We start from the raw sequence: 27,165 nt of genomic DNA, 5'->3' as shown, positions 1-27,165 counted from the left end.
TATTGCAAGAATTATGAGGAAAATGATATATATCAGTACAGTTCTTGGCATGCAGCAGACGCCTGATAGGTGGTAAGTTTTGTTATTGTTGCTGTGGCGGTTCTGGAGGGCAAGTTGGTGCAGAATTCCCAGGAGCCCAGGCTCTTTGGTGAGCCCTCAGAACCAAGAAGGAAAATAATGAGGGTGAGAAAAGTGTTCCCCAGTGTCCTAAATAGACCCCTGGGGAAGCCCAAGGAGCAGACAGGCTCTTAGAGCTGCGGGAGGGGGATGACTGCAAAGGATACATCCGTCAGAGCCACAGTGCTCCGGCACTCATGCAAAGAGGATGTGTCCACTGAGGTCCTGAGGGGGAGAACAGGAAGGACTGAAACGTCAGGGAGGGGGCATAGGACTGGCGTGGCCATGGGGATGGGGTTGGGGCCAGGAGGTCCTTCCTTACCTTCTAGGAATTCCTGGTTAGAAGGCTCTGAACCTGGGTTCGGAGGGTATCCACCAAGGGGAGAAACGAAGTTGGAGTCCAGTCTGGGTTCTACTCTCAAGCCATGCACCTTGGCGCAAAGTCCTGGATCAATGTCCAGCCCCTGATCCAAACGAGGAAGGGATGCAGGAATCACATCGGTGCCCAGGAGCAGAGGGGCACACCTGCCTGACTGTGAAAGCACTGGGATTTCTGAGCACTTAGTTCTCATCTCACCTTTGTCATGAAGCCTTCCCTCCCTCCCTCCCTCCCTCCCTTTCCTCCCTTCCTTCTCTCCCTCCCTCCTTCCCTCCCTCCCCTCCCTCCCTCCCTCCCTCCCCTCCCTCCCTCCCCTCCCTTCCTCCTTCCCTCCCTCCCTTTCCTCCCTTCTTTCCCTCCCTCCCTCCCTTCCCTTCCTTCCTCCCTCCCTCCCTCCCTCCCCTCCCTCCCTCCCTCCCCTCCCTCCCTCCTTCCCTCCCTCCCCTCCCTCCCTCCCCTCCCTTCCTCCCTCCCTTTCCTCCCTTCTTTCCCTCCCTCCCTCCCCTCCCTTCCCTCCCTCCCTCCCCTCCCTTCCCTCCCTCCCTCCCCTCCCTTCCCTCCCTCCCTCCCCTCCCTCCCCTCCCTTCCCTTCCTTCCTCCCTCCCTCCCCTCCCTTCCTCCCTCCCTCCCTTTCCTCCCTTCTTTCCCTCCCTCCCTCCCTCCCCTCCCTTCCCTTCCTTCCTCCCTCCCCCCTTCCCTCCCTCCCTCCTTCCCTCCCTCCCTCCCTCCTTTCCTCCTCCCCTCCCTTCCTCCCTCCCTCCCTTTCCTCCCTTCTTTCCCTCCCTCCCTCCCTCCCCTCCCTTCCCTTCCTTCCTCCCTCCCCCCTTCCCTCCCTCCCTCCCTCCCTCCTTTCCTCCTTCCCTCCCTCCCTCCTTCCCTCCCCTCCCCTCCCTCCCTCCCTCCTTCCCTCCTTCCTTCTTTTTTTTTGGCTGCACAGCATGACTTGCGGGATCTTAGTTCCCTGATCAGGGATTGAACCCGCGCCCTCGGCAGTGAAAGCGTGGAGTCCTAACCACTGGACCACCAGGGGATTCCCATGAAGCATTTCCTGATTGCTCCAGGCCCTGGTGATAACTCCCTCCCTGAACATCTGTAGTGCTGATTACTGCTTACATTTGATACCTGGTGTGGGTCACCTTGCATTTCTCTCTTTATTCATTACTGGGCTGAAAGCCGTGTTTACTTCCCCCGCACCATACCCAGCACTTGGGAGCCCCTCAGGAGAAGTATTGTTGAATGAATCAATTCAGCTCTACAGGTGTGTTCCTCCATCTGCTTCCAGAAAGGAAGTGAGAGAAAACATGACTACTGAGTGTGTGTGTGTGTGTGTGTGTGTGTGTGTGTGTGTGTGTGTGTGTGTGTGTGTGTGTGTGTGTGTGTGTGTGTGTGTGTGTGTGTGTGTGTGTGTGTGTGTGTGTGTGTGTGTGTGTGTGTGTGTGTGTGTGTGTGTGTGGTGAGGGGAGATAAAAACACCAGGAATCCAGGCTAGGACAAGTTGCTCTAATTGAGCACATAACTTAGCATTAGTCTTCCCAGCGGATAAAAAACGGGAAGCAGCTGAGGTTGAGGGGAGAGAAACTTTCCGGGCCTGAACTTCTGAAGGTGTTAACTGCCTTCACTTTTCTGTTCGGGACACTGACCCCAACAGTTTTATGGGCAGCAGATTCCGTGACGATTTGACAGAGAAGCAGAGCTCTTCTCCATGCAGCTGTTTCCTTCACTCAGCCTGGTAAAAAGCCGAGGGCATGATGGGACATCACCACCCTGGGGAAGCTGTCCCACGGGAGAAGGAGTTGGAGTGAGGGCGCCCGGCAGGTGGCTTTGTAGAGGGGCACTAGGTCAGGAGGAAGGAGGTTCCTCCTTGGGGTCTTCTGAGAACCAGTACCACACAGACAACAGATAAGCAGTCCCCAGGGTGGCCTCACCACCCAGAACACACGGCAAAAGCAGCCCTACAGTTTGTCCTTACTGGAGTCCTTTAGCCGGAAAAATGAGCCCCAGTGATGTCACCAGTGCAACACATGCTGCCAGCATCTGAAATCGGCCCTTAGGTCATCCCTCCAGCGTCTCCCTGGTCGGTCACGTCAGGGAAGTCGGTGTTGTGTGCCCGCCATCAGAGTTTCTTCCTCGAAAGAATCGTGGCATCTCACTATGAAGAGCAGTTGCCGTGGTGAGGAGTCACGTGAGAACGTGAGCAGCTGTGGGGCATGGGTCGCATCCCCCGCGCTGGACAGCCCCGACCTGGTCCCTGCACCCAGCAAACACCATAATGTTGGAAGAGATGGGGCTAGGAATGGAGATAAAGGTTGCCTGAACAAAACGCCCAAAGAATCGCACGTCGGCCTCTACACCTCAATGGAAGATGCCTAAGGACTGATGCTTTGCTTTCCTTGGAACATCCTAGGGTATCTGTACATGTTTGCTGATTGAATAAATGATAGATGATGGATGTGGCCTGTCCCAAAGGCTGAGTGTGTCCTTCCTTTTCCCACAGGCGGACCTTGGGTTGCGGTACCACCACCACTACTACGGCTGATAAAGGGGTACAAGAGATTGGGAGACAGGACAGAGTGAGTACATGGACGAATATTTTGCTCTCAACTTTCTTTTGAGGACACAACCTGTGAGGATAGTTTGCAGGTTGTGCAGAGTGATGCCAGGTTGGCCCTGCTCAAGGGTCTCCACCAAGGGGAGAAGAGAAGTTGGAGTCCAGTCTGGGTTCTACTCTCGAGCCACGCACCTTGGCGCAAAGCTCCATCTCTCTTCTATTCTAATTCCTACGAAGGCCTCATGTGGGCTGCCAGTTACCCTCTATGAGAAGACATTTGGTTGTTGTTTGGAAAAGTCCTGATTAGGGAATCTGTACCATTTATCATATGACAAATTATATTTTTTATTTCAGAGGTGCAGGTTCATGGACCACGTTGAGGACTTTGCCACCTGCCCCGGAAGGAAGCTTGGTCTCACGTATCCTAACCGGGTCCTGCTGATCACCTAGGGGAAGTAACCTTAGCTAGAGCATCTGCTCTGGGGAAGTGAATCTGTCTTAATTCAGTGCAGATTGATTGAACACCTTCTCTGTGCCAAGGACAGTGATAGTTATTGGGGACAAGGAATGCATACATTGTCATCCCTGCCTTCAGAAGCTCACAGACTGGGGACATTCACCATAGTAGATCCCGTTTTGCATCAAGTGAAGTGCTTTCTGAGTCAGCCCAGATGTGGGCCTGAATCCTGGGCTAGTGTCGATTTCAAGGAGGTTCATACTGAGCTGTTCCCTATTACACGTACCCTCACGCCAGCCACATTCTTCATCTCTCCTTGTTTATATCTCTGGGCCCAAGCTACCTGAATAACTTCCCTTTGGCTGCCTCCTGGTTACCAATGCCCTGTTAGCCTTCTGAATGTCTGGCGTCTTCCTGTCCTTGGCCCCTGTCTGCCCGAGGTCGGCATGGTACACTCGATCATCTATATGACTTTCCGCTTCCCACACCGACATGACGACTAATGGTAAAAGGCCCATCGTGCAGAGCCCCTGGCAGCTGGGTTTTTTCCTGACAAGTCAAGGAGTTCTTTATAACGGCTTATTAAACCATTAAGAAAATCCCCTGTGCACGTAGGTGGCTTGGCGGGAAGAAGGCTGTTGGTGCTTTCTGAAGCTGGCCAGCTCCTGAGAAGGATGCCAACGTTGGTGGGAGGTGGCAGAACGGGAGGAGGAAAGATTTCAAGGGGTATTGCCAATTGCTTGTTTAAAGATTTTAAAAGCTCACTCCCCTATAATCAGGCCCTTCCTTTCCAAACTACACTTCACCCCAGATGTCACCCAGGTGGGGCGCCCCGTCTCTCCAGATCAGTTCTGGACATCCAGGGACAGAGGCTGACACGACCACCCGTCAAGTCATCTTCCTCTCTCTATCCTGATAAGGACCTGGAAGAGGTTTCCTTCCCTCCGGCTCCTCCATCACCTGTCCTATGTAGGGCCCCTCGCCGTCACGCTAAGTACTGTACCTGCTGAGCCTATCTGTAGAAAATGCTGGGAGCCATTTCTGGACGACCTGCCTGGATCTAAGGAAGAACAGCCAACATCAGATTTCTGGGGAAGGAGGTGAGGGCCTTGGAACCTTCCACCTGGATCTGAGACAGAGGCTTCTTCATCCAGCAATTGGATCAAACCTTTTTGGGGAATGGGAAAATGGAAATTTGCGGAAGGAAGATGGTTGGGTCCAGCCTGGCCTTCAAGGCCTGGTCTTCTCACCTCATCCCTGCCCCTTTGAGCCATCACCAGCCCATTGTGGTATCTGTGCTTTCATTGGTCAGTGGTGAGGCAAGAAGGAAGGAGATAGAAGCTCTTGGGGAGGGGACGTGACCCAGTGAAGTTTGCCAACCAAGCCTTGCCACACACTTACCTGCAGTGGTCTGAGGTTGAGATTATCGTCCAGGTTCCTAGAAAATCAGGGGGACAGTGTGACAAGGATGACCAGCTCACTATTCAAAGGAGGCTCACGCTTACATGTGGCAGGCACCCCTGCAGGCACTGGGCATCTATGCCAAGGACACACGTGGAGAGCCCTCAGCACAGCAAGCTGTGAAGTGGGCAGCCATGGCAGTCAGCAGACAGACGAGCATCTTGACCTCATGTCCAGTCTTTCGGGTGGCCCACCCCTGGTCTTCAAATCATTTTGTAAACTGTTCCTTTCACAACCAGATATATGTGTATCGTAACCCCCATTGCCGGATAGCAAATAATATTTGTCTTAGGTTCCAACTCTGAATGGTGGCACAGTGACCATCTGGCATTCTGGACTGAGAAGGCCTCGTCCATGCTCAACGGTAAAGACTGCCATGATTGTAGTGATGTCTGCCTCGGGGCCAAGAGGCATGAGGTGCCCAGCAGGGTCTTCACTGCAATGAAGACCCTCCACCATCAGACTCTATCACTCAGGCCCATCTCTCACTGTCTCCCTGATGTGCCCCACATTCTGTCCACATTTCAGACAATTGCCACGCATGCCACGTACCACCTTTGTGTGTATGGACAACATCGCTCATTCTTCAACAAGCCCCATGCTCGCCCACTTCCCTGCTTCTGCTCATGTCTTTTTCCTCCACCTGCACTGCCTTGCCCTGGGAAACACTGTTAGGTTTTCCATCAAGGACTAGCTCACATTCCATGTCCCCCAAGAAGCCTTCCTCTGTCCCTCTTGCCAGAAGGGAATCCTCCACTCTGTCCTCCCACACGACCCTGCACTTCCGTCAGGCAATGGCCCCATCCTGTTTGTGGTCTACGTATTGGTTCACAGACTCTCTCGCCTCCACTCTGTGCTGAGCTTCTTGAGGGCGGGGGGCCGTGCTGTGTCCCCTGCTAACAGAGTGCGTTGCCGCACAGAATGGTGCAATGTGTTTTTATAAAATTAAGTAGAATAAAACGTTTAGAATCCCAGAAGTTCTGTACCTGTCACTGTCTGGCATCTTTAGGAAGATTCGGAGCAAGAACTCAACTGCTTCTCTGCCTGCGGAGGCGACCACCACATAGGGCTCAGGCTGAAACACTCTGTAAGGCTGCATGTGGTTTCAGAAAGGATGCCCTTCTCAGCAATTCTGAATTTGGAAAAAAAGGTGGATGGCAATCTCTCTCGGAAATGCTGGAACTGGAAGAGACGAGAAACCCCCTCTGTGCATGGGCCACAGCTACCAGGAGAGACCCCTACCTCCCATACCCCTCTCCATCCATCAGAACAGCACTACAGGCCCTGAAAAGGGAGACACTGCTTACCCGAAGTCTCGAAATGCAATAGAGTTCAGACTGTTATTTAATACAGATGCTAACACTACAACGAATGAGGGGAATATGATACATGGTTTTACCTCATTAAATCTTACAGCATCCTGGGCTTCTGGGTTTATCTCCCTGCTTATATACAAAGACAAATCATGAAAACTAGTGAGACTGTTCCAATACTGAATTAATTCAGTAATTCAAAACGTAATTCAGTACTGGAATTTGGAGTCCTTTTCTCTGGACCCTTTTGCAAAGCACTCCTTGGACCCCTGCAGCACTGCGGGGCTGGAGTCCTTTCGCTCCCTCCATTCCTTCCTTCCAGGAAAGCTCTGAAATGCCTTCTCCCTGGAGAATAATAGGCCCTCATCATTCTCCTTTTATTTCAATATTTTCTTGGAGATAAAACAATAAATACCATGCAGTTCCTATTACTGGACGTCACATACATATTACATGATGGAAACCCCTTACTAACTAAATTTTCCCCAACACAACTGAGATGGGGATTCCATTGAGAGCGGTCACGCAGCATGAAATGACTGCTTGTGAGCTCTGCCTCGGGGGGAAACAAGGAGACGGGGAGAGGGTCTTTTCAAGGGGTGGGAACCAGGCTGGGCTGCCGCTGAGGCTACTGTTGCTGCGTGCATCGGGGCGCTGGGCAGAGCCTCCCAACTGATGCTGCTGACATTATCAGCAGCCCCAGTGTCTCTGGAGCCTGACTTGCTTGGGCCTTTCTAGCAAAAGAAACGATGAGATCAGTTCTTCTCCAGAGTCAGCACTGTTCTGTGTGTGTGTGTGTGTGTGTGTGTGTGTGTGTGTGTGTGTGCACATGGGGAGGCACTGTGTACGGACGGGTGTGGGCTCTGAGCCTCCTACAATCACAAGACCTGACCCTCTATTTCTAGGGATGCGGCTCATACCTTTTATTCGATCAAGTCCTCACCTCGTTCTCCACGTCTGGGAACTAGAACCCTGAATCGTTCCTTGCACCTGACTGCTTCCCTTGAAGCCCTTCCAGAAGTTCTCATTCCATGACTGTTGTGCTGAGAACCAGAGTTGGATCCTAAACCCAGCTCTGTGGCTGGGCCGCCGCTGTGACAGGCAGACCTCCTTGCTGTCTGCTTTCTGCCTGGGGTTCTGTGTATCCCCTGCTCAAGGACCACCCGTCCCAGCCTCTGTCTCCCTGTTGGGGGACGTCTGGAAGGGCCGGAGGAGCTTCCCTGGACCTGCCAACAGGCTGCAGTCACCACCCGCTGGCTGTGGCTACATCCTGCTCCCTCCATCTTCCCTTCCATCCTCGTCCTGGCACATGTACATCCCCTTGGGCAACAGCCGCATCACAGAGTTCACGTCTAAAGGGGTTTGAGTGCCTGTGAGGTTAGGTTTCCCAAACTCCATCTTTCCTTCTCCATCCTTACCCATATTTTGGTCACCTTTCACCCATGCCAAGCCAGAATATTTACTGGGTGGGGGTGGGGAGGGGCAGGTGGTAGTGGGTGGTCGGGAGGGTGGGGAGGGAGGGTGGTGGCGGTGATGTGGCTGTAAGAAGAGTTGGAGGATGTGCCTTGAACTTGCATTTGCATTGCATGCATCCTGGTTGTGGTGGGATTGGGGGCTGACAAAGAATACAGGAGGCTAAAGATCTACCCCCGGCCCCACCAGGGACCCATGAGCCCTGTCTCTCATCTTAAAAGGAACGGGCAGCGTCAATCTTATCTATCAGGGGCCAAATGCTTGAGGATGGTTTCATGGTTGCATTCCCTCTGCAACGTCAAACCAGAGAACAGCTTAAGGGATCCAGTTGACAAGGACAGCTGAAATATTCCCTGCGTTGTTGACCTGTTTGGAAGTTCTAAGCTTGTATCTATTACAGGACATAGCAAGACTGAATTGGCAGCCAGAGAACAGCAAGAGACACGTTGAGGTCAAGGGTGTTGGAAGAGGCGTAACAATATGGACAGACGGCAGCAGGGGCGGTGGCCATACCTGACAGTCAATCTGAGGGAAGAGAAGAAAGGCAGGTTCAGGAACACAAACTAAAACCCAAAGGCGAGCAGATCTGAGAAGGCTGGCTCGGGGCCCTGCGTTCCTTTTTGTTGCACTTTCAGCCTGTTCCCTGGAACACCTGGGAGTGAACAGGGACCATCACTCATTCTCTGTGCAGAGCTGTGACAAAGGAAACCCAACTGCTGTAGGGAGCATGAAGGGGAAAGGAAATTGAAGTGGGAGGAAGGTGTCTGAGAAAAGGAGACTCTCCCTTTCTCATCTCAGCTTGGTTACTCTTCACAGCAGTGATGATAAAATTGGAAGGAAAAGAGACAGTGATGGGAACTGGAGGTAAGACAGAACCTGGATCAAATGTAAATTCCCCAGAGTTGGAGCTCCAAGGAGAAGGAAACTGTTATTCCGTCAGACCACTGTAAAGCATGGTGGGAATTTGTTCTAGCATTCCTCTCCTCCCAATCGCTGTACCTCAGTGTTTGTAGGGATGTATGTGTGGGTCTGAATGTGGAAATATCTCTGTTTCAGTCTGTTCATGTTGCATAAGGAGGCACTGAAGATGCAGTCCCATTTTTAAGCCACTTCATGGTTTGCAAAGTATTTGCACGTAATGTGTTGAGTTGTCACAGTAATCCTAAGCATATGCTAGGCTCCGAAACTGAGGCTTTGCAGTCTCAGTAGCAGAGGTGAGAATAGAGCAAGCTGTGTTGCTTCCTTTGTAATTAATACCCACCACCTCCATGCACTGTCTTCCACAGTTGGCATGGGTTTCAGTTCTATCCTACTGCTGATCCTGGGCTCCGCTTAGGCGTACAGGCCATTTGATTTACCTGGGCAGACTTATCTGGAGATCAGGAATGAGCTGGAAGGGAGGTGGAAAGTTCCAGCCTGGGGGAGGATGGAGCTTATCCATCCTTGCTCTTTTTCTCTGTCCTGTCTTCTCCCTGCCTATTTGTACACCACCTGTGTTTGGTTTGATGCAAGGCAGGGCACTGCTCCCATAGCAGTTGGAGAGCCGCAGGCCCATGCCAAGGTTGCAGAAATGTATGCAGCTGTCATGTGGGCAGCTCTGTGCCTATGAACACCAGTAGAGCCCTGGAGTCACAGACAGCCTAGCTGCTGGCACAAACATAGCCTGTTTCTCAGCAGAACCGTCAAAGGAACCCAAGTGCCTCTTGAGTTGTCAAGGTCTGGACTGTTCTTTGGTGTTTAACTCAATCAGGATCCTGCCAGATCTAAAGGGATCTCCAGGGAGCCTAAGGAGGTCACAGGTCTGCATGCCCCTTCAGCAAAACGGGCAGCTGAGAAATAAGGTATCTCTGGCCGAAAAGTAGACAAATGGGCTTGGCAGCATTTAGAAAACCAGATATGATTACAATACTGCCAGGGCTCCTGAACTGTAGACACTTGGGGCAAATCAGTAAACACAAGGCTGCCGTGTTGCTCAGCTCTGGGGCACGAGAATCAGATGAAAATATGAACAGCACCCCCAGTTTTTGTGCATGGGGGGCAGACCTCATACCCTCTCTGGACTTCTGTCTCTCATTAGGAAAGGGAAGAGCTGGCTGAGATATTCTTAGGAGTCCTGTCTGGTTCAGGACTTGAATTGAATTGGTCAATCCCTGCTGGTAGACCAGATGTCTCAGTCCCTTCCTAGCCCTTCCCAACTCCTCTCATTTTGTTCTTCTCAGAGGTGAGATTAGGGGACTCTGAGGTACTCTTAGAAGGTACCTGAATCAGTTGGGATCCTTGGCAGAAAACAATGGAAACTAATCCAGGGTGGGGTGAACAGGAGGTCATTTATGGGAAAGATAAATCAGAGTCAATGGGAAATCTAGAGAATGCAACTCGGAAGGTGGGCAGGAATGAGAAGAGGTGGCTACACAGCTGGACACCATCACAGGATCTGCCTGCATTGCTGCACCAAAGATCTGCTGCAAAGAATCCCTCAGCTGGTCCTAGCTCCTTTAGTTACTTCCTCAAGACTCAAGGCCTAGAGTAACCAAGAACATCCAATTGGACAAGCCTGGGCCACAAGTCTATCCCTTTGCATCCAACGGCTGGGGAGAGGGAATATTTGGCCTCTTTGCTGCAGTGGGAGACCAGGCCTTGCCTTTCACCAAGGTTCCCCCCCACATGGAAAGGGTGGTCATGTGCCTAGTGGTGATGAAAATGACAACTGTCCACTACTGCATCCTTAGGAGATGTTCTTTGATAGTCTCAGCTGGTTTGCAGAACCTCAAAAGTACGGTGCTAAACCCCAACAATTTCTTTTCCATTGATTTCATGCAACTAGGATGTGGAAATGTGCTCAGAGAGAGCAGGACCCAAAGGGTTCTCCTCCTTCTAGAGCCAGAAACATATTTTTGTTTGAGCTGTGAGCACCACCAGAAAGGCAAGTGCCTATGTCCTGCTGAGAGCCCTGGTCCTGGGACCACAAGTTCTGGTATCGGGCACTCCCCTGTCACCACCCAGCTGCACCTTGGGCAGGTCATTCACGCTGACTTTTGGTTTCCACATCTATAAAAGCAGGAGTACTGGGGTTTTTGAGACAGTGAATGTGAACATGTTTGGAACTCTGAAGTTCTCTATCAGTGAGGCCTTCGTATTAGAGTGAACCACAGCCAGCGCACAGGACTGTTTCAGGACCCAGGAGCCCTGCCTGTCCATGACGGGGCTAAGGCCCTAGTTGTGAATGTTGCCTTAGTCTCAGTGAACATTCCTGGGATCCTTCGTAGAGATGCTGTCAGAGCTCCAGCCACACAAGTGATGAGTGTGTTTGACTGAAGGCTCGAGGGACATCTGGCACCCGGTCCCCAGCTCTGCCATTAACTGTGTCACTTCACGTCACTGGGCCTCAGTTTCTTCACCTGTAATATGGGGACAGGGGATCCCAGCATTTGATGGTTGCACGATCTTAGTTACCCATGTTCGTGCAGAGAGGCTGTGGGGTGTATGATTTGAGAACCCTGCACTTTATCTGTGGGATGCATTAAACTATTTGGGAAAGGAGGAGGGAGCACAGGTATCAGATTTTCTTTTGTAACTCCTTTCTTTTGCATGGTATTAAAAAAGAAAAAAAAAAGGAATTCCCTGATCACCTACTCACAGTTAGTGTGTGTGCAGGTGTTGTGTGGTGGGATGGCCCCTTAGGAGCTGAAGGGCTGGCTGAAGAGCCATCAGAGGGGAGGGGAGGCTAGGTGGAGAGGAAGACCTGGTCTTGGATGAGTGACCAAGCAGATGCTCGTAAGCCAACCATGGAGCTTTGACCGATTTTGGTGTAAGCATAAGAGAAAAACGTACCTCCCGGCTGTATACCCAGGATTGTTTTTTCCCTTAAACTCCTCCCAGAGTTTAGCCAATGATTCTCAGACATCTCTGTGTATAAGCAGTCCCTGGGGAGCTCATTACAATACAGATTTTCAGGCTCCGTCCATGGAGATCGGGACTCAGAATGTTTGGGGGTGACCCCAGGAATCTGCACTGTTGCAACAGCTGGTCTCGGACCAGACTACTTTTTAAGGAACAAGCATCAGAGCCTGCAGCAGGAAGTGCTGACAAGTGGCAAGGGCAGGAGCTGTGCCCACTGTAACCTCCTTTGTCTCAGGTTTTCCTGCAGATTTACAGAGTTGCACCCACTGAACTCTATCACGCTTTGGGTTTTATTTCTGAGTCTGCAGCTGGGTGAAATCCCCCAGCCTAGCTGGTTGCTTTCTCCAAGGTGTACAGAAATGTCCTTTCAAAGGGCAAAGCCCGGAAGCATGCTGCCTTACCTTGAACACCTCGGACTTCAGTGGAAATGTCCTGTCTGTTGTCTTTAAATTTTGTGGCAAGACAAAATTGAAGGACACGATGACATTGTTGTTTTCCATGCTTTCTGGCACAGAGAAGATGTACTGCATGTCCCTCTGGGGTCCTGCATGAAAAAGGGCAGTGAGTGGACTTCAGCTCGTCTCTGGCATTCCAGGATGGGACTGTGACCACTTCAGAGAGCCAGTTCAGTGTTGTGATGGTTGTGAGGGAATCTCTGGCTTTGGGCTAATAGACCAAGGCCTGGGTCCCATTCCCCACAGTTACTAGTTGTGACACAAGCTTCTTTATTTTGTGAGCCTCAGTCTCCTCCTCTTAAAAATAAGGAGGGAAAGTATAGTTCCTACTTGGTGAAAATGTTTCTTACACTGTAAAGTTGAGGGCTATTTTTATAATAATAAGTGGAATTCCAGAGGCCTCAGGTATGCATTGGTGACAACCATGGAGCCATGAAATGGTGTCAATCCCCCAAGCATCAATGGAAACAGAGGAAGAGAGGCAGAGAGATGGCAATTCATAGAACTCTGCTACCCAAGAGTCCTCACCAAAGCCAGAGGGAGACAACTAACATGAAAACCATTAGATTCAAATGCATGAGAGATCGGGACTTCCCTGGTGGTCCAGTGGTTGAAAATCCGTCTTCCAACGCAGGGGAGGCGAGTTCAATCCCTGGTCGGGGAACTAAGATCCCACATGTCGCCGGGCAACTAAGCCCGCGAGCCATAACTGCTAAGCCCACGCGCCCCAACTACTGAGCCCGCGTGCCACAACTACCGAGCCCACACACAACTAGAGAGCCCGCATGCCACAACTACTGAGACTGTGCACCACAGCTAGAGAGGAGCCTGCACACTGCAACAAAGGGCCTGCGTGCTGCAACGAAACACCTGACACAGCCAAAAAAACCAAACCAAAACAACACAACCAAATGCATGAGAGATAATGTATGAAAAATAAATGAAGATGAGACAAGCTAGAAATGAATTAATAGACATCAGAAGGTTGGGGTACGATTGGGAAGCTCTGAAAGGGGAATAGGGAGACATAGAGGCCACCTCAGTCATCGGCTTTTTGTGAGGATCAAACGATGACACACTCAAGTGCACTTAGCAGCACAGAACAGGTGCTCGCCGGCTGCCTCCCTTCCCTCTCTCCCTTGTAAGGAATTACTACAGATGGCACAATGTATAATTTTGGTCAGTTCATCGATCTGCACTAATATCTGGGGGTGCTGGCCCGCAGTCAGACAGGTGCAGCTCAGGAAGATGAATCAGTAAACTTGCTGCCCGAGCGACTCGGTGGTTTCTTAGAATCTGTCCATGGTCTCCTGGTGACTAGGTTCTCTGACCAGCAGAGTGAAGAGCCTGGAGGCGTGGGGTCATTCAAGCGTACGATTCTCGACAGGCTGGTGCCAAGGTGAGGGAATGCACGTGTCAAGGTGCAAACACACCCACACACACAAACACACACGCACAACTATGTTGTTTGTATAGCTTTTCCTATTCAGGATGTGTGAGCACACTCAGGTTCATCTTCAGAGGGTGATATTTCACTCAACCATGTCACAGACGGGGAGCCGGAGGTGCAGTGAGAGTATGTCACTCACTCTCTTAAAATCACATCAATGAGATTCATCTCCCGGGAGCCCAAAGACAGGTTCTGAGGTGCCCACCTCCGGGATCTCAGTATGGTGCTGCAGGATACATCAACCAACATGGGCAGGAATGTGCTCCCTGAGGCCTGGATGGTGCTCTGTGGCTTCAAGGGGAAGATGGAGATGACTAAGTTCCACTATGTACAGTTGGGGAGACTGAGGACAGAGAGACCAGAGTCACAAAGCCAAAATGTGGCAAAAACAATGGTTTAACCCAGGCCCTGACTTTTGCCCAGTGTTCTTTTCATAGCTCCCCCAATGTCCTGGATAATTTTTTTTTTTTTTTTTTCCGCGGTACACGGGCCTCTCACTGTTGTGGCCTCTCCCGTTGCGGAGCACAGGCTCCGGACGCGCAGGCTCAGCGGCCATGGCTCACGGGCCCAGCCGCTCTGCGGCATGTGGGATCTTCCCGGACCGGGGCACGAACCCGCGTCCCCTGCATCGGCAGGTGGACTCTCAACCACTGCGCCACCAGGGAAGCCCCTGGATAATTACTGAAGAGCAGTGGGCCCGTTCTACTCTTGGGAGGTGGACGGAGCTTAGTAGAAGGACAGTGGGAAAGCAAGAGAGCAGGGGATTCACACTGGAGATTCTCCGGCCCACCCCCACCAGCAATCATTCCCCTGGAGAAGTATAGCTGTCCCTCTGGGCTGACAAAGTCCTCTTCTTCAGGCTGATGGTCTAGAATCGAGAGCCACTGAGAGCTGAAGCTGGGATAGGGCAAAGGCTAGCAGCTTCCCCTCTGGCAGAATAATTACCAAGGTCATAACTACCTTCCGCATTTCCTGGAATTAAGTGGTTCTTAAACATCAGTTGGGACCATCTTTCATGGAGTGCGTTTCCATGGTCCAGGCTGATTGGAACTTGCTTACATATAAATAGGCAGAAGTTATCTCGGAAATCTTGACATGACATCCTGTTATAAAGAGAGACACATCACTTAATGACTACGGGTTTGTCCCATAACTTCACTGTACCTCTGCCTGTCAACTATAGTATCCGTTGATTTACCACCGTCCAACCCAAAGGCCAGAGCCCCATTCTGGTTCCTTCGTGGTCAGATACACTTCTGATGTCTCCAGTGGTTGGAAGGACAAGGACAGAGTCAAATTATGAGTTCTTCAGGTCCCTCTCACGGCCAGCAAGACGACTGCCAGTCTCTTTCTGTCCTGGGTCCTACACACCGCTAAGAAAATCACCTTTCCCTAGGGCCCTTTGCCAAATGCACGGTTGGGGTCTTATCAGAATACAATGGATTCAACACCTAAAATCATACCTGTGATTAAAGTTGCGATACTGGAAATATTCTTCCTCCTAATTTATATTTGTCCCTCTGATTCTTAATTACTTAGACCCAGTCTCTTTTTCACACATGCTAAATTTTATTTAAGTATGTCACTGAATAAACCAGACAACCCTTCAGAGAAATGTCCATCTTATTCTTTAAGATGTGAGCATAGGGCTGGGGATGTGTTGTAAAACATCTAGTCCTACATAGCTGCTGGGTGATGACACCTGACTAGAGTCAGGGCTGGGAGATTAACCCCCATGTTCCTCTCTTGCGACTCATGCCAGGAAAGACTGTGGCACTCCAGGGCTCCAAAAAAGATGGCAAAAGAAGTTACAGGCATGATAACCATGCATCCTGGTTTCCAGGAAACTGGTGGTTTCAAAGCTTTGGTGCCAATATTCCCTTCTACCATTAACATTTCCTGCGAGTTCTAACATTTCAGAGAGGAAATACCTTTCATGCAAAGAAAGAACACACAATTTCCTTTTCAAAGCTTTTGTGTCTTGGTGGAGAAAATAGCCTCCTTCTACCTAGATCTCTGAAAAGCGAATCTTTATTCTCACAAAAGTTTAGGGAAAAGGGTGGGGATTGAGGGTTTGGGCAATAGTTAAAGATTTAAAATCTAATTTTGAAAAAAGTGTAAGTACCAAAACTCGCCATCATCCTTATTTTCATACAACTGGCTTTTCCGTCGGTCGTGGGTTTCCTGCCACTCCAGAGACCTGGGCGTGGAGAGACAGACCTAGGATGTTTCATCTCAACCACACATGGCCCGACAGGGGCCCTTTGCACAGGCCTCCAGTAGTTTCTGGGTGTGAGTGGGCCGTGTCGCTCTACCTGGTGATTCTATGCTGATGGCTTCCAAGCTGTCCCCCAGCCCCATCCTCTTTCCTGAGCTTCAGATGAATACATGCTATGGTCCATTCCTTGTCTCCACCACAGCCCCACCGTGACCTTGAAATCAACGTATCCCAAAATGTACTCATCCTCTGCCTCCTTCTATTGCCCAAGTGAGAACATGAAGGGTTATTCTCTCTCATACCCTCCACGTCCAAGCCATCACCAAATATTAATGATTTATTGATTCTACCTCCTAAACCCCTCTCAAAGCCATCGAATTATTTCCATCCTTATTGCTGTTTTCAAGTTCAAGAACCCTCATCTCCCTCTTGGACTGCTCACCGGCCTCCCGGAACTCAGTCCGGCCCGCTTTCCTGTTCATACTCTACACCTCCAATCAAAACAATCTTTCTAAAACAGAAGTCTGGTTAGGGCATTTCCCTGCTTCAAACACATCAGTGCTGCCCTTTTACTCTCAGGATGAACTTCAAACTCTGAAAGAGAACTTGGCCTCTGCCTACCTCTCCAGGTTTACCCGAGCAGCTCCCTGTCCCCCCGCCCTTGAACTGTACACTCCAGCAATAATGAACGTCTTCATTTCCTTAGAAATACCTGTCTGTCTGGTGGCAGTGGCAGCAACCAACCCAGACCCGCCTTGGCCTTCACCATGATGCTCCCTCTGCCTGGAATACACTTCCTCCTTTCAGTCCTATAACCCAATAACTTTTACTCATCTTTCCTCCTAAAAGGCACTTCTGCTGGGAAACATTCCCTGTCCCCCCTGGGGTGCCCTTCCTTGGAGCCCGCACGGCACACCGTACCACTCCCATCTCAGCACTTAGCACCCTGTGTTACTAGTGCTTGTTTATTTCTTGCTGTCCCCCATTAGACTCCAAGTGTCATGAGATCAGTGACCTTGCTCACCATTATATTATCCGTCATAGGGCTTTAACACAATGCCTTGGCACATAGCAGGATGCCATAATCTGTCTACTTCATTGGGATAATGTGCTCCAGAAGCTAGTCCTAGAGTCTGCGGTGAAGGAGGGAGGCCTCACAGGCAGAAGGGAGCATCTGTCACTTCCCAGCCCACTCCTGAAAGTGGAGGCACACCCATAGGCGACGGCCCCCAAGGCACAAAAGTGTAATGAGACCCTTCTCTGGGACTGACTTGCATGGAGGGCCTGGGTCACCTCTGTGCCAGGAGAGCAACGCAGGGACCACTCAGGCTTCTGGCTGCAGGCCGAGCCAGTCAGATGTGTTATTGTAAAATGGTAATTTTATAATTAAGTGATAATTACATTTTCTGCAGTGTGTAAGGGAAAATAAACGTAGTGTAAATCAATACACTATCGATTCATGCAAGTTTGTCTTTAAGTGTGTGTGATTGAAATTTCCATTATGGTTGAGATTAGACCACCCGCCCTCCCCATCCGTCTCCACTCCTTAAAACGTAGGGAAGCAGCTTCCCTGGTGGCGCAGTGGTTAAGAATCCTCCTGCCAGTGCAGCGGATACAGTTCGAGCCCTGGTCTGGGAAGATCCCACATGCCATGGAGCAATGAAGCCCATGTACCAGAACTACTGAGCCTGCGCTCTAGAGTCTGTGAGCCACAACTGCTGAAGCCCCCGTGCCTAGAGCCCATGCTCCACAAGAGAAGCCACCGCAGTGAGAAGCCCGCACACCGCAATGAAGAGGAGCCCCCGCTCGCCGCAACTAGAGAAAGCCTGCGCGCAGCAACGAAGACCCAACGCAGTCAAAAATAATTAATTAATTTTAAAAAACGTAGGGAAGAAATCGACCAGTGCACAGAGACAGTGATGATGCGGCCATATCGCTTCCTTCCAGCCCGGTTGCTGGTGGGGAATGGTGAACCTCAGTCCTCAGCCGGGGTACGTGGTCCTCCAGAGTAGGTGTGGCAGGGTCCACCCCCCGTCCCCGCTCTGCACACCTCTCCTCCCTGCTCAAAGGCCTTTGTGAACCCCCACGCCTGTAGGTACAAATCCAAACCTCTCAGCTGGCACCAGGCTCTCTGGTTCCAGCCCCCGACACGTCTCCCCTAGGTTCCTCTGCCCCAGGCCAGCTTCTTGGCCCTGAACACACTACAGATGTTCCTGGCTCAGCGCAGCAGCCGACACTTCCCGCCTACCTAGGGATGGCTTCCAAAGTGAGTCATACTTTTTTTTTGGTTGAACTCCAGTTCAACCCCATTCAAGAAGCTTTCCTTGAACAGGCCCGCCCATGGGAAGCTTCTCTTCCCTGACCCCTGGGGTCCCTTATTGCCTTCACTGGTCATTTGATCTTTAGCCCGGGGGACGTGGGCAGAACGTCAGCTCACGTGAATTTCTTGCCTCTTCTACTCAAGGGGACTGTGCCTCTGACACCTGCCCTTCCTCCACTCCTACTGCAAAAGCCAACGCCGAATCAGGGATTCAGGCTAATCGGATCCCACCCCGCGCCATATTGGGCAGCTTGGGGTGATGATTGGGAAGGGCTGGAAAGGGCCATGGATATCCCCAGGGAGGAAGAAAGGACAGAGGCAACATAAAAGGAGAGAGTGCGGCGGGGAGTAAAAATATTGTCCAGCGGTTCGTGGTTTTGCAATTTCATTCCCCTTCTGTGCGGGAGGAGGGGATTCAGCTGCCCTGTTCTCCAGGGGGCATCTGAGGGAGGTCACACCCAGGTTTATGCTAAGAATTCATGTCTCTCCCTCTCCCTCTCTCTCACATTCCTACCCTCCAGCCCCACCTGTGCAGGCGCCTCCGCTGGCGGGCACCGCCCAGCCTGGGGCATCAGGCTCAGGCAGGGACGGGAGAACTCTGCATTTGCCTCCAGAACACACTTCCCGTGTATTGATTTTCACCTGCTTGAACGCAATGTATTTCCTTTCAGGTCATGTTCTCCCTTGTGCTAAGCTGCCACGGCTGGCCAACGTGTCTCGACTCTTTCCGTGGGTCTAACACAGGCCCTCAGAGACCTGCGGGCAGGCTGGGCCTTGCTGGCCGCTGAGAGGAGCCAGTCCCCTGTGGCTGGCCTGCCATCCCTCTCAGGCCTGTCATCTCGTTCTTAGTCAGCAAAGGGGTGGGGACCAGGGATCCGTCCTCCTGGCAGCTGGGAAACACCAGCCCAGCTCTCCGGGAACTACAGACCACACAGCGGGGGCCCCATAGGTCAGCTGGGTCAGCGAGCAACTGCCTGGGACACGGCCAGCAGAGGCATCTGAGACCCACGTAGCTTTGTTCACTCCTACTGCCAGCAAGGCACTGGCTGCTCGCGGGAGTCTGGACCAATAGGGCAGGATGGACGACGCAGGTCGCCTGAGCCAAGCAATCAGCCAGATCTTTGCCTCAGCTCCCCAGCTCCCCCTAAAATGAAGTCTTTTCCATCCTGATGACATGGCATCTTCTGGATCAGAATCCCATGGGCTCCTTTTATGGAAGGAGACTCCTTCTCTCCATCTGTGTCTGCCAAGTAGAACTCGACTCCTGCCCTGCCCTACCCCTCTTTTAATTTCGTACTTATTCTAGCTATATGGGTTCATCGCTCAAGACTGCTTCCTTCTGGAGGACAGACACTGTCTCTTGTCATCTGTATGCATCCCACGGCACCCACCCAGCACAGTGTGCTTAGCCCAGAGTACACAGCAGGTGTTTAAATGATGCTTGGTGAATGGCAGCACGGGAGTGTGAGTTCGACTGAAAGTCACACACAGGTGTGAGCTGGACAGACCTGCAGTGAGATCTACCTGCTGCCCTCATGGGTCAGAATGCTCTCCAAACACCGGGTCTCCATGAAGGAGAGAGAGAGGTTTCCAAAAGCCGCACCTGTCACTCCAGCGCCCTCTCCATTCGCTCTCGCCCCAGGGGTTCCACAGGCGGATAAGATATTCCCAGCCGCTCCTGTACTGAATCTGCAAAGAACAGAAAAGGAAAACTGTCAGTGGTCTCCAGCAAGAGTCAGCAGAAGGGATATGAATGCAGCTGCTTTTCACCTCCAAGGACTAATGTAACTTCTGACCTCATTTGGCTGCAGCAGGAAAAAAAAAAATGGAAAGAAAAAAAATCAATGTCTCTGCCTGTGTGGAGTTGGAATGAGACCGAGGAGAAAACTGTCCTTCTTTCTGTGCAGCACCTTGAAGGGCAGGCGCAGCGTCCTCAGTCTGTACGACTGCATCCTAAAACCTGCGCCAGCTGAGACAACAGCAGATAAATAGCACGGATGGTGCCATGGGCTGCAGAGGGGAGATCCTTATGGGTCTCCAGCCTCCTCCATGCCCTGTCACAGCCGGCATCTCTGTTCCACTCAAATAGCTGTTTCCTTGCTGGCGGCCCCTTGGGAGCTGTGCTGGGGTCTCCACAGCACTGTCCTGAGCAAGGCCAGTAGGAGGCTGATCTGAGCACGACCAGGACCTTTGAGGCCTGGGAGTGGAGCCCTCCTAGCCTGCGGCCCCGGGGCTGCACCCGGCCCCCCCGGCAGCCTGCCTCTGTCAGCGAGCAGGGCATCCCCGTGGCCTGAACGTTCCTTCCTTGCCCAGGGGATCGCATCATCATCTGTCCCAGATACAGCGGCCGGCACACTTGCTCCTTCAGACCACTGAGGCCAGAGGGCAGGACTGTTTGTTGAAAAGTTACAACAAAACAATCACAACCCTTTGAACTTAAGTTCCTGGATCCAGGAGGCCTCCGCCTGGTGAGAGGAATTAAAGCATGATCGAGTTGTGGCGGCAGTGTTGATCTGTGCTCATGTTGTCTGAGGAGACAGAGGCCTGGAGAGGTGAGGAAGGGGCGGACTTGTTCACTGATTCCAGGTCACAGGAGAAAGTCCCGAGTGGAATATTCCCACGTGGAAAAGAAACCCGTGTGTGGAGGCAGGGCTTGGAGACAGGCCTGGCTGAGTGTGTGACGTGCACTACGGCCTACCATCCTCTGAGGCAGATATTCATATAATCTTCGTCTTGCAGAGGAGACTGAGCATCAGAGAGGTTAAGCAACTTTCCCAAGGCCACAGAGTAAGTGGCAGAGGAGGAACTCTGATCCCAGCCACTGTCAGTCTCCAAAGCCCAGGCTCTTAATTTTGGAATTGGGAGTGGATAAAGGATACAGCTGCTCCAGGGCCCAGCTCATTCTCACATGTGGACGAGACCCTGACCTTGCACGTAAACCCTGGGCCAGCACGTGATTACCAGTAGGGCAGAAGGAGCGATGTGGTCAGACAAGGGCCCAAGAACCCAGCTTGGGTATGGTTCTTTTCTTGTCTACTTCTGTCTAGCTGACACTGCAGTGGAAGGTACTCTTTTAATGCCGCATGGGATGGGGGTGCCCCTCTCTGCCCCCCACCAGGCACCCCAGGCTTTGCACACAGTGTATTCTTAACTGCCAGCATGTGACGGAGCCCATGGAACAGGGACGTGAGAAACGGGCGCCTGGTGGCCCAAATAGCTTAATGAGCCAACCTCAGTGCCTAAGGGACAGTCAGGGGCTCAGGCAGGCACAGGGGAGAAGAGTGGCCAGTGCCTGGAAGGGGCTGAGAGCAGGGCTAAATGAGGCATGCAGAGAAACACGTACCCCCTGGCCCCGGGGAGTCACTGACCCAGCTAGGTGCATAGTAAAAAATGCCAATTTCATTTATCTTCCTGTCTGTGTCTCACCCAGAGGGTGGATGAGCAGATTAAAAAGCTCACTGCATTTATGGGCTGGTTTAATCTTAGCACTTGTGGTCATAGTTATAACCTCCTCTTTCTGCAGGAAGAACCTTTAATCAAGTTCTTGGGTGCTTGTCTGACCGTGTCACTTCTTTTCGACAGTGCTCTGTTGGTGATCACATGGGCCTTGGCCAAGTGCCTCAGGCGTAACCTTCGAGGCTAAGGTCACAGCTGCATCTGAGAATGGGCGGCCTTCTTGCTTCACTCTCCTGGCTGCTGACTGTACCCTGACCCTGGTCAGATCTCTCAGAAAGGGTGCCACTGGGAAGAGGCGATCCAGGTTATCTGTCCAAGGATAATAATTCCTTGAAAGTATTCTCTTGAATGCAAGTTCCAGAGGCAGTTCATTGTTACTCCTAGAAAAAAAAATGGTTTCATGGCTAATGGCAGACTAAATCCAAGCTGTACTTCTATTGTTAATACAGGCCTTCTCAGAGCCTTTAACAGGTGAACATCGAATACTGCTTTCACAGAGCATCGCACCAGGCTGGTGCTCCTTTGAGCACAGGCAAGAGTGGCAAGAATGGCGGGAGTGGACGCAGGACACACGGTCTTCATCACCTACTGTCACAGAAGTGTCCTGTTCAGACTGCTGTGTGTTATAAGAACAACTCAAAGTGTGTGTTGTGGGGGAGGAAGCATCCGGGCTGTGAGCAGAATCGTCACGAGCCCAAACCCCAGCCAAGCCGGCACTTCCACTCCCCAGTTCACCTCCATGACCTTGGCCCTAGGTGTTCACTTGGCTGCTCTATAGGCCGGCAGTCACTGCCATCCCCATGGCCAGCCTCTGCGGGACTCACATTCCACGGCCATCTGGACCTCTGGATACACAAGTCCCTTCTCCCCTGCATTCAGAGGAGAAAGAAAGGCTGTCTCAATGTATGAAGAGGGCCTTGCCAGGAATGGCCAGCACATCACACAGGTACCATGGCTCCTTCCTTCCATGCCCAGCACCGATATCACTCATTGATCACAGCTCTCTTTTTCCAAGTCCGGAAGCAGAGCCCAAGTCTTGTCAACACAGTAATCCAGGCAGCACTGCCTGGATCAAGGCTGGCACACAAGAAAGCTGACTTTCTCTCCCTAACCTAGACTTGTCCACATCCGGGATGGGGAGCTACGGGGAGCAGGATGTCCATCCGTGGCCAGATGTGATGATGGTATTGTCTGTCTCCACTGAGAATTCAGAGAAGGGCAAGGGAGATCCCAGAGGAAGGGCATCTGGGGCCACTGGGACTGGGATCTCTTATGGCTTCCGTTTACCAGGGCCTCTTCCTTGCTTGTGGGAAATGTCATTTGAGCTCCTCACATATTCTGTGATGGAGAATCCGTGATGTCATCCTCATAGGCCAAAGACAAATGCATGCATTCACTCATGCGAGCGCACTCCTCACCCACTGACCCAGCAGGCATTTTTTAGGGGCCTGCTCCCCTCCAGCTGCTGTGCAGAGGAGGCATTTTGGTACTGATTTCCTTAGGCAGGAAGGTGAGAGAGAAAATATTTGCCTCTGGTTTTTTTGTTTGTTTGTTTGCTTGCTTTTTTGTTTTGTTTTTTAACATCTTTATTGGAGTATAATTGCTTTACAATGGTGTGTTAGTTTCTGCTTTATAACAAAGTGAATCAGCTATACGTATACATATATCCCCATATCTCTTCCCTCTTGTGTCTCCCTCCCACCTTGCCTCTGTTTTGCAGATTGGAACATTCACCCAAACACAAAACAATGGAGTGACTGGCCTTAGGTCAATGGACAGGAGAGACAGATTGACACGCAGAGAGGGAAGACAGATATGAGAAATAGGCCATAAATAGAAGCTGATACTCTGCGTTCCTCGGCCCATAAATACCTGTGAAAAATGGACCCTGGGGTTTGCGACACTGTCTCTTATGACCTAGAAGACATGATCAGACCTCAGGAGTTGTGAGAACTACAGAGATGGGGGAACATTTGTGGGAAATCATCACAAGGCCAGGAAGTGCTGTCCCTGCACGGCTGTGTGATAAGCATAGATGGGAACTCAGGAGTCGTGGTGTCTGGGCCCAGCCATTTCAAGCAGCTGTATCACCCTGGCCTTCCCCTCTCGGGTGTCGGCTTCTCATTTACGAATCGAGGAGGCTGGACTTCAGTAGTGTTTTCCAGACCAAACGCTACTGCACACACCGATGATATGCATTTTCGTCCACCCAAAGCTGGTTGCTGCATCACGGGGAAAGACTGGTCCCCCGTAGCCATCCTCCCCTTATTCATGGGAATAAAGTTCTAGCTGGGCACAGGGCAGCCCAGCGAGATGGTATGTTTCCCAGACAACGTTGGGCCTCAGGGTGGCACACGACTAGGTCCAGACTCATTGGATCTGAGAGAAAATGGTGTGTGCCTTTACTGACACGTGCCTTCCTTAGGGATGTGTAAGTGGCCCTGGCCTCTTTCTCCTCCCCGGCTGGGAAATGAGGGCACCTGAGGCAGCTGCCCTGGGCTCACAGATAGAAGCCCCATGTTGCAGATGGCAGAGCCAGCTACCAGCTCTGGAATCACCTGCCTAGCTGAGAAGTGAACTTGATCTTGTTTGAGCCTCCTGCATTTTCGAGTGTCTTTGTCAGAGCAGTTCAGTTGGTATGTAACAAATAAAACCCTTTTGGGGCAAAATTTTCTCCAAAGTCAATTGGGTAGTTAATTCTGCTTTCTTTTTGGGCTAATCCCCCAGCCAAGTTAGACACTCTGCCTGTCTGAGGCCATTCAAGGATAGTAAGATTTCTGGTGGGTCCCTGGGGGATGAGGATACTGGGCACCAGAACTACTGGATGAAGAGAGGGAATGAGGTTGTCCATGATGGGCCTGGACATGGTGGAGGCAAGGGTGATCACTACTTGTTTCAGCTTCTTGGGCTCACCGAGGCAAGTGATTCCGACTCCTGTGTAGGGGAGCAAGAACCCTGGGGCACCGTGTTCACGGAGAGCCTTACCTGCTCAGCGCCAGTCCCTGTGTAGGCATGCCGACTCACCAGCCCGTTTGCCATCCTCGCGGACTCAGTTGTCGGCTTCAAAGGAGAAAAGCAGACCAAGCGTTAAACATTCACACATTCTTCAAAAAGATAGAAAAGCACCATTCAGTCAGCAGCTGGGCTGTGGCCAGACGAAAAGCATCCCTGACTCACGTTGGAATGGCACGTGTTCCTGGATTTCTTTCCTAGAGAGGCAGAGTTTGAAGGCTGTAGGGTGCTTGAGAACCCAGCATTTCACACCTCAGGAGATCACCCCATGACAGACAGAAGGCCACCAAGTCCTGAGGACGTGGGCTGCTGGCTTCTCCAATTACTTGCTATCAATGAGACACAACACAAGACATAACTTCTGGGCATTTTGTGGGAGTTGGGAAGATCTACCACCTCCAAGCTATGAGGAATTGGGGTTTAAAGTGCATTCTGGTTTCAGGTGGCATTTCAGACTAGGGGTGTGTGACTCAAAGCCCACATGGTTAAAGAGTGAAGGAATTGTCCTCAGGGATACGGTGTTGGCTGTCTCAGAACAGACTCAAATAATTTGGAGGGTCATTCAGGCTTTTCAGAATGGGGTACTCTGCCTTTGGGCTGCTGCCTTTAAAGCCAGTGAGAATCAAAGGGCCCCCTGTTCACTCTGGACCCCACTGCTTCCGGTCACAGGGAAGCACTAGGCAAAGGCTTCACTATCAGACGACAGCGTCTGAACCCCTGCCCAGCCACTCACTGGCTGTGTGGCGGTAAGCAGTTTACTTAGTCTCTCTGAGCCCATTTCTTCTGTAAGTGAATTCTGCGATCCCTATTTCAGATGGAGGGCTATCGTGAGGATTAAATGAAGTGGTGTCAGTAAAGCACAGCATCAGTGCTCCGTGATGGTCACTTGGCCATTCCCCTGAATGGGCCGGTGGCTGAACACTCCTGGGCGAGGAAAGGCTCGAACCGGTGCAGCGAGATTCCTGGTCTACTCACCCCGGCCAGGGTGCTGCAGGTCATCAGGGAGCCTGCCTCGGCTACCATCTTCACCACTGTCATCAGGTCAGACGAGGAGGAACGCAGGCTGATGCTGGTGACCACCCCTCCTGTGAGGTCCACCATCAGGGAGGTAGCCATGGTGCAGGTTGACATAGGACCCATGAAACCTGGGAGGGATAAAGGCAGATCAACCCCTGTGGTGCCTTGGGTGCCCCAGAAAGGGAGGTTGCACCCGGACCTCTGCATATTTCCCAGGAAATGGACTTCCCAACCACCCCTGGGCTACAGCAACCTGCCCACCTTCTGTTCTCCTGGATAAAGAATCTAGCGATGTGCCACCATTATCGCTTCCTTCTCCTGGTCTCCTGGGCCTGGGGAGCCCCACAGGTGGCAGCATTGTACAGAGCTTAGGAATGCAGGTGCTGGAGCCGCAGGCCAGGGTTGAATCCCAGTCTCACCAGATACTTAGCTGCTTCACCTAGACAAGTTATTTAACCTCCTGGGGCTGGGCTTAGAATAGTGCCTGGCACAAGGGAAGCCTTTAATAAAGACTGGCTATTATTATGATAAGGATCCACTGTTTCAGTATGGAGGTTCCTTAAAAAACTAAAAATAGAACTACCATACAACCCAGCAATCCCACTACTGGGCATATACCCTGAGAAAACCATAATTCAAAAAGGGTCATGTACCACAATGTTCACTGCAGCTCTATTTACAATAGCCCGGAGATGGAAACAACCTAAGTGTCCATCGACAGTTGAATGGATAAAGAAGATGTGGCAGATATATACAATGGAATATTACTCAGCCATAAAAAGAAACGAAATTGAGCTATTTGTAGTGAGGTGGATGGATCTAGAGTCTGTCATACAGAGTGAAGTAAGTCAGAAAGAGAAAAACAAATACCATATGCTAACACATATATATGGAATCTAAAAAAAAAAAAAAAATGGTCATGAAGAACCTAGAGGCAAGATGGGAATAAAGACACAGACCTACTAGAGAATAGACTTGAGGATACGGGGAGGGGGAAGGGTAAGCTGGGACAAAGTGAGAGAGTGGCATGGACATATATACACTACCAAACATAAAATAGATAGCTAGTGGGAAGCAGCCACATAGCACAGGGAGATCAGCTCGGTGCTTTGTGACCACCTAGAGGGGTGGGATAGGGAGGGTCGGAGGGAGGGAGACGCACGAGGGAAGAGATATGGGAACATATGTATATGTATAACTGATTCACTTTGTTATGAAGCAGAAACTAACACACCATTGTAAAGCAATTATACTCCAATAAAGATGTTAAAAAAAAAAAAGGATCCACTGTTTCCTGTTTAACAACAGTGGTAAGTACTGGTTGTGTGCAGGGTACCTTGCTAGGCACTGAGCGTTCAAAGATGGATGAGACCCTGTTCCTGCCCTCCAAGAGCCCACAGTCAACAATTGTGATGCTCGCTGTGGCCATAGGCAGCCTCTATTCTTACTCTGTGTGAAGCTTGACCCAGAATCCCCATTCCCATCCTCAGAACTAACCCACTCCCCCCAGAATCACCAGTGAGGTGATGTCACTGAAGGTAACACAGGTGAGGGTGAGGCTTACATAACACATCCCCAAAGCAAACCAC

At 51.2% G+C, this 27,165-nt stretch overlaps 1 protein-coding gene across 1 annotated transcript in view; it reads right to left on the bottom strand.

Moving 5' to 3' along the window:
- The window catches only part of CAPN13 (calpain 13), a 101,759-nt gene that overhangs the window by 51,746 nt on the left and 22,848 nt on the right, over positions 1–27,165 (bottom strand). Inside the window, 12 exon segments of the mRNA XM_060026324.1 lie at positions 285–581; positions 3,879–4,050; positions 5,949–6,030; positions 6,033–6,144; positions 8,262–8,273; positions 12,050–12,192; positions 14,514–14,656; positions 15,679–15,753; positions 19,695–19,780; positions 24,533–24,607; positions 25,535–25,658; positions 25,660–25,704. Of these exon segments, the coding sequence (XP_059882307.1) occupies positions 285–581; positions 3,879–4,050; positions 5,949–6,030; positions 6,033–6,144; positions 8,262–8,273; positions 12,050–12,192; positions 14,514–14,656; positions 15,679–15,753; positions 19,695–19,780; positions 24,533–24,607; positions 25,535–25,658; positions 25,660–25,704 (1,366 nt within the window).

Source organism: Delphinus delphis, chromosome 12, assembly GCF_949987515.2.
Source record: "Delphinus delphis chromosome 12, mDelDel1.2, whole genome shotgun sequence".
NCBI lineage: Eukaryota > Metazoa > Chordata > Mammalia > Artiodactyla > Delphinidae > Delphinus > Delphinus delphis.
Note: the sequence above shows the minus strand (reverse complement) of the source record. Positions and strands in the feature narration are given on the sequence as shown.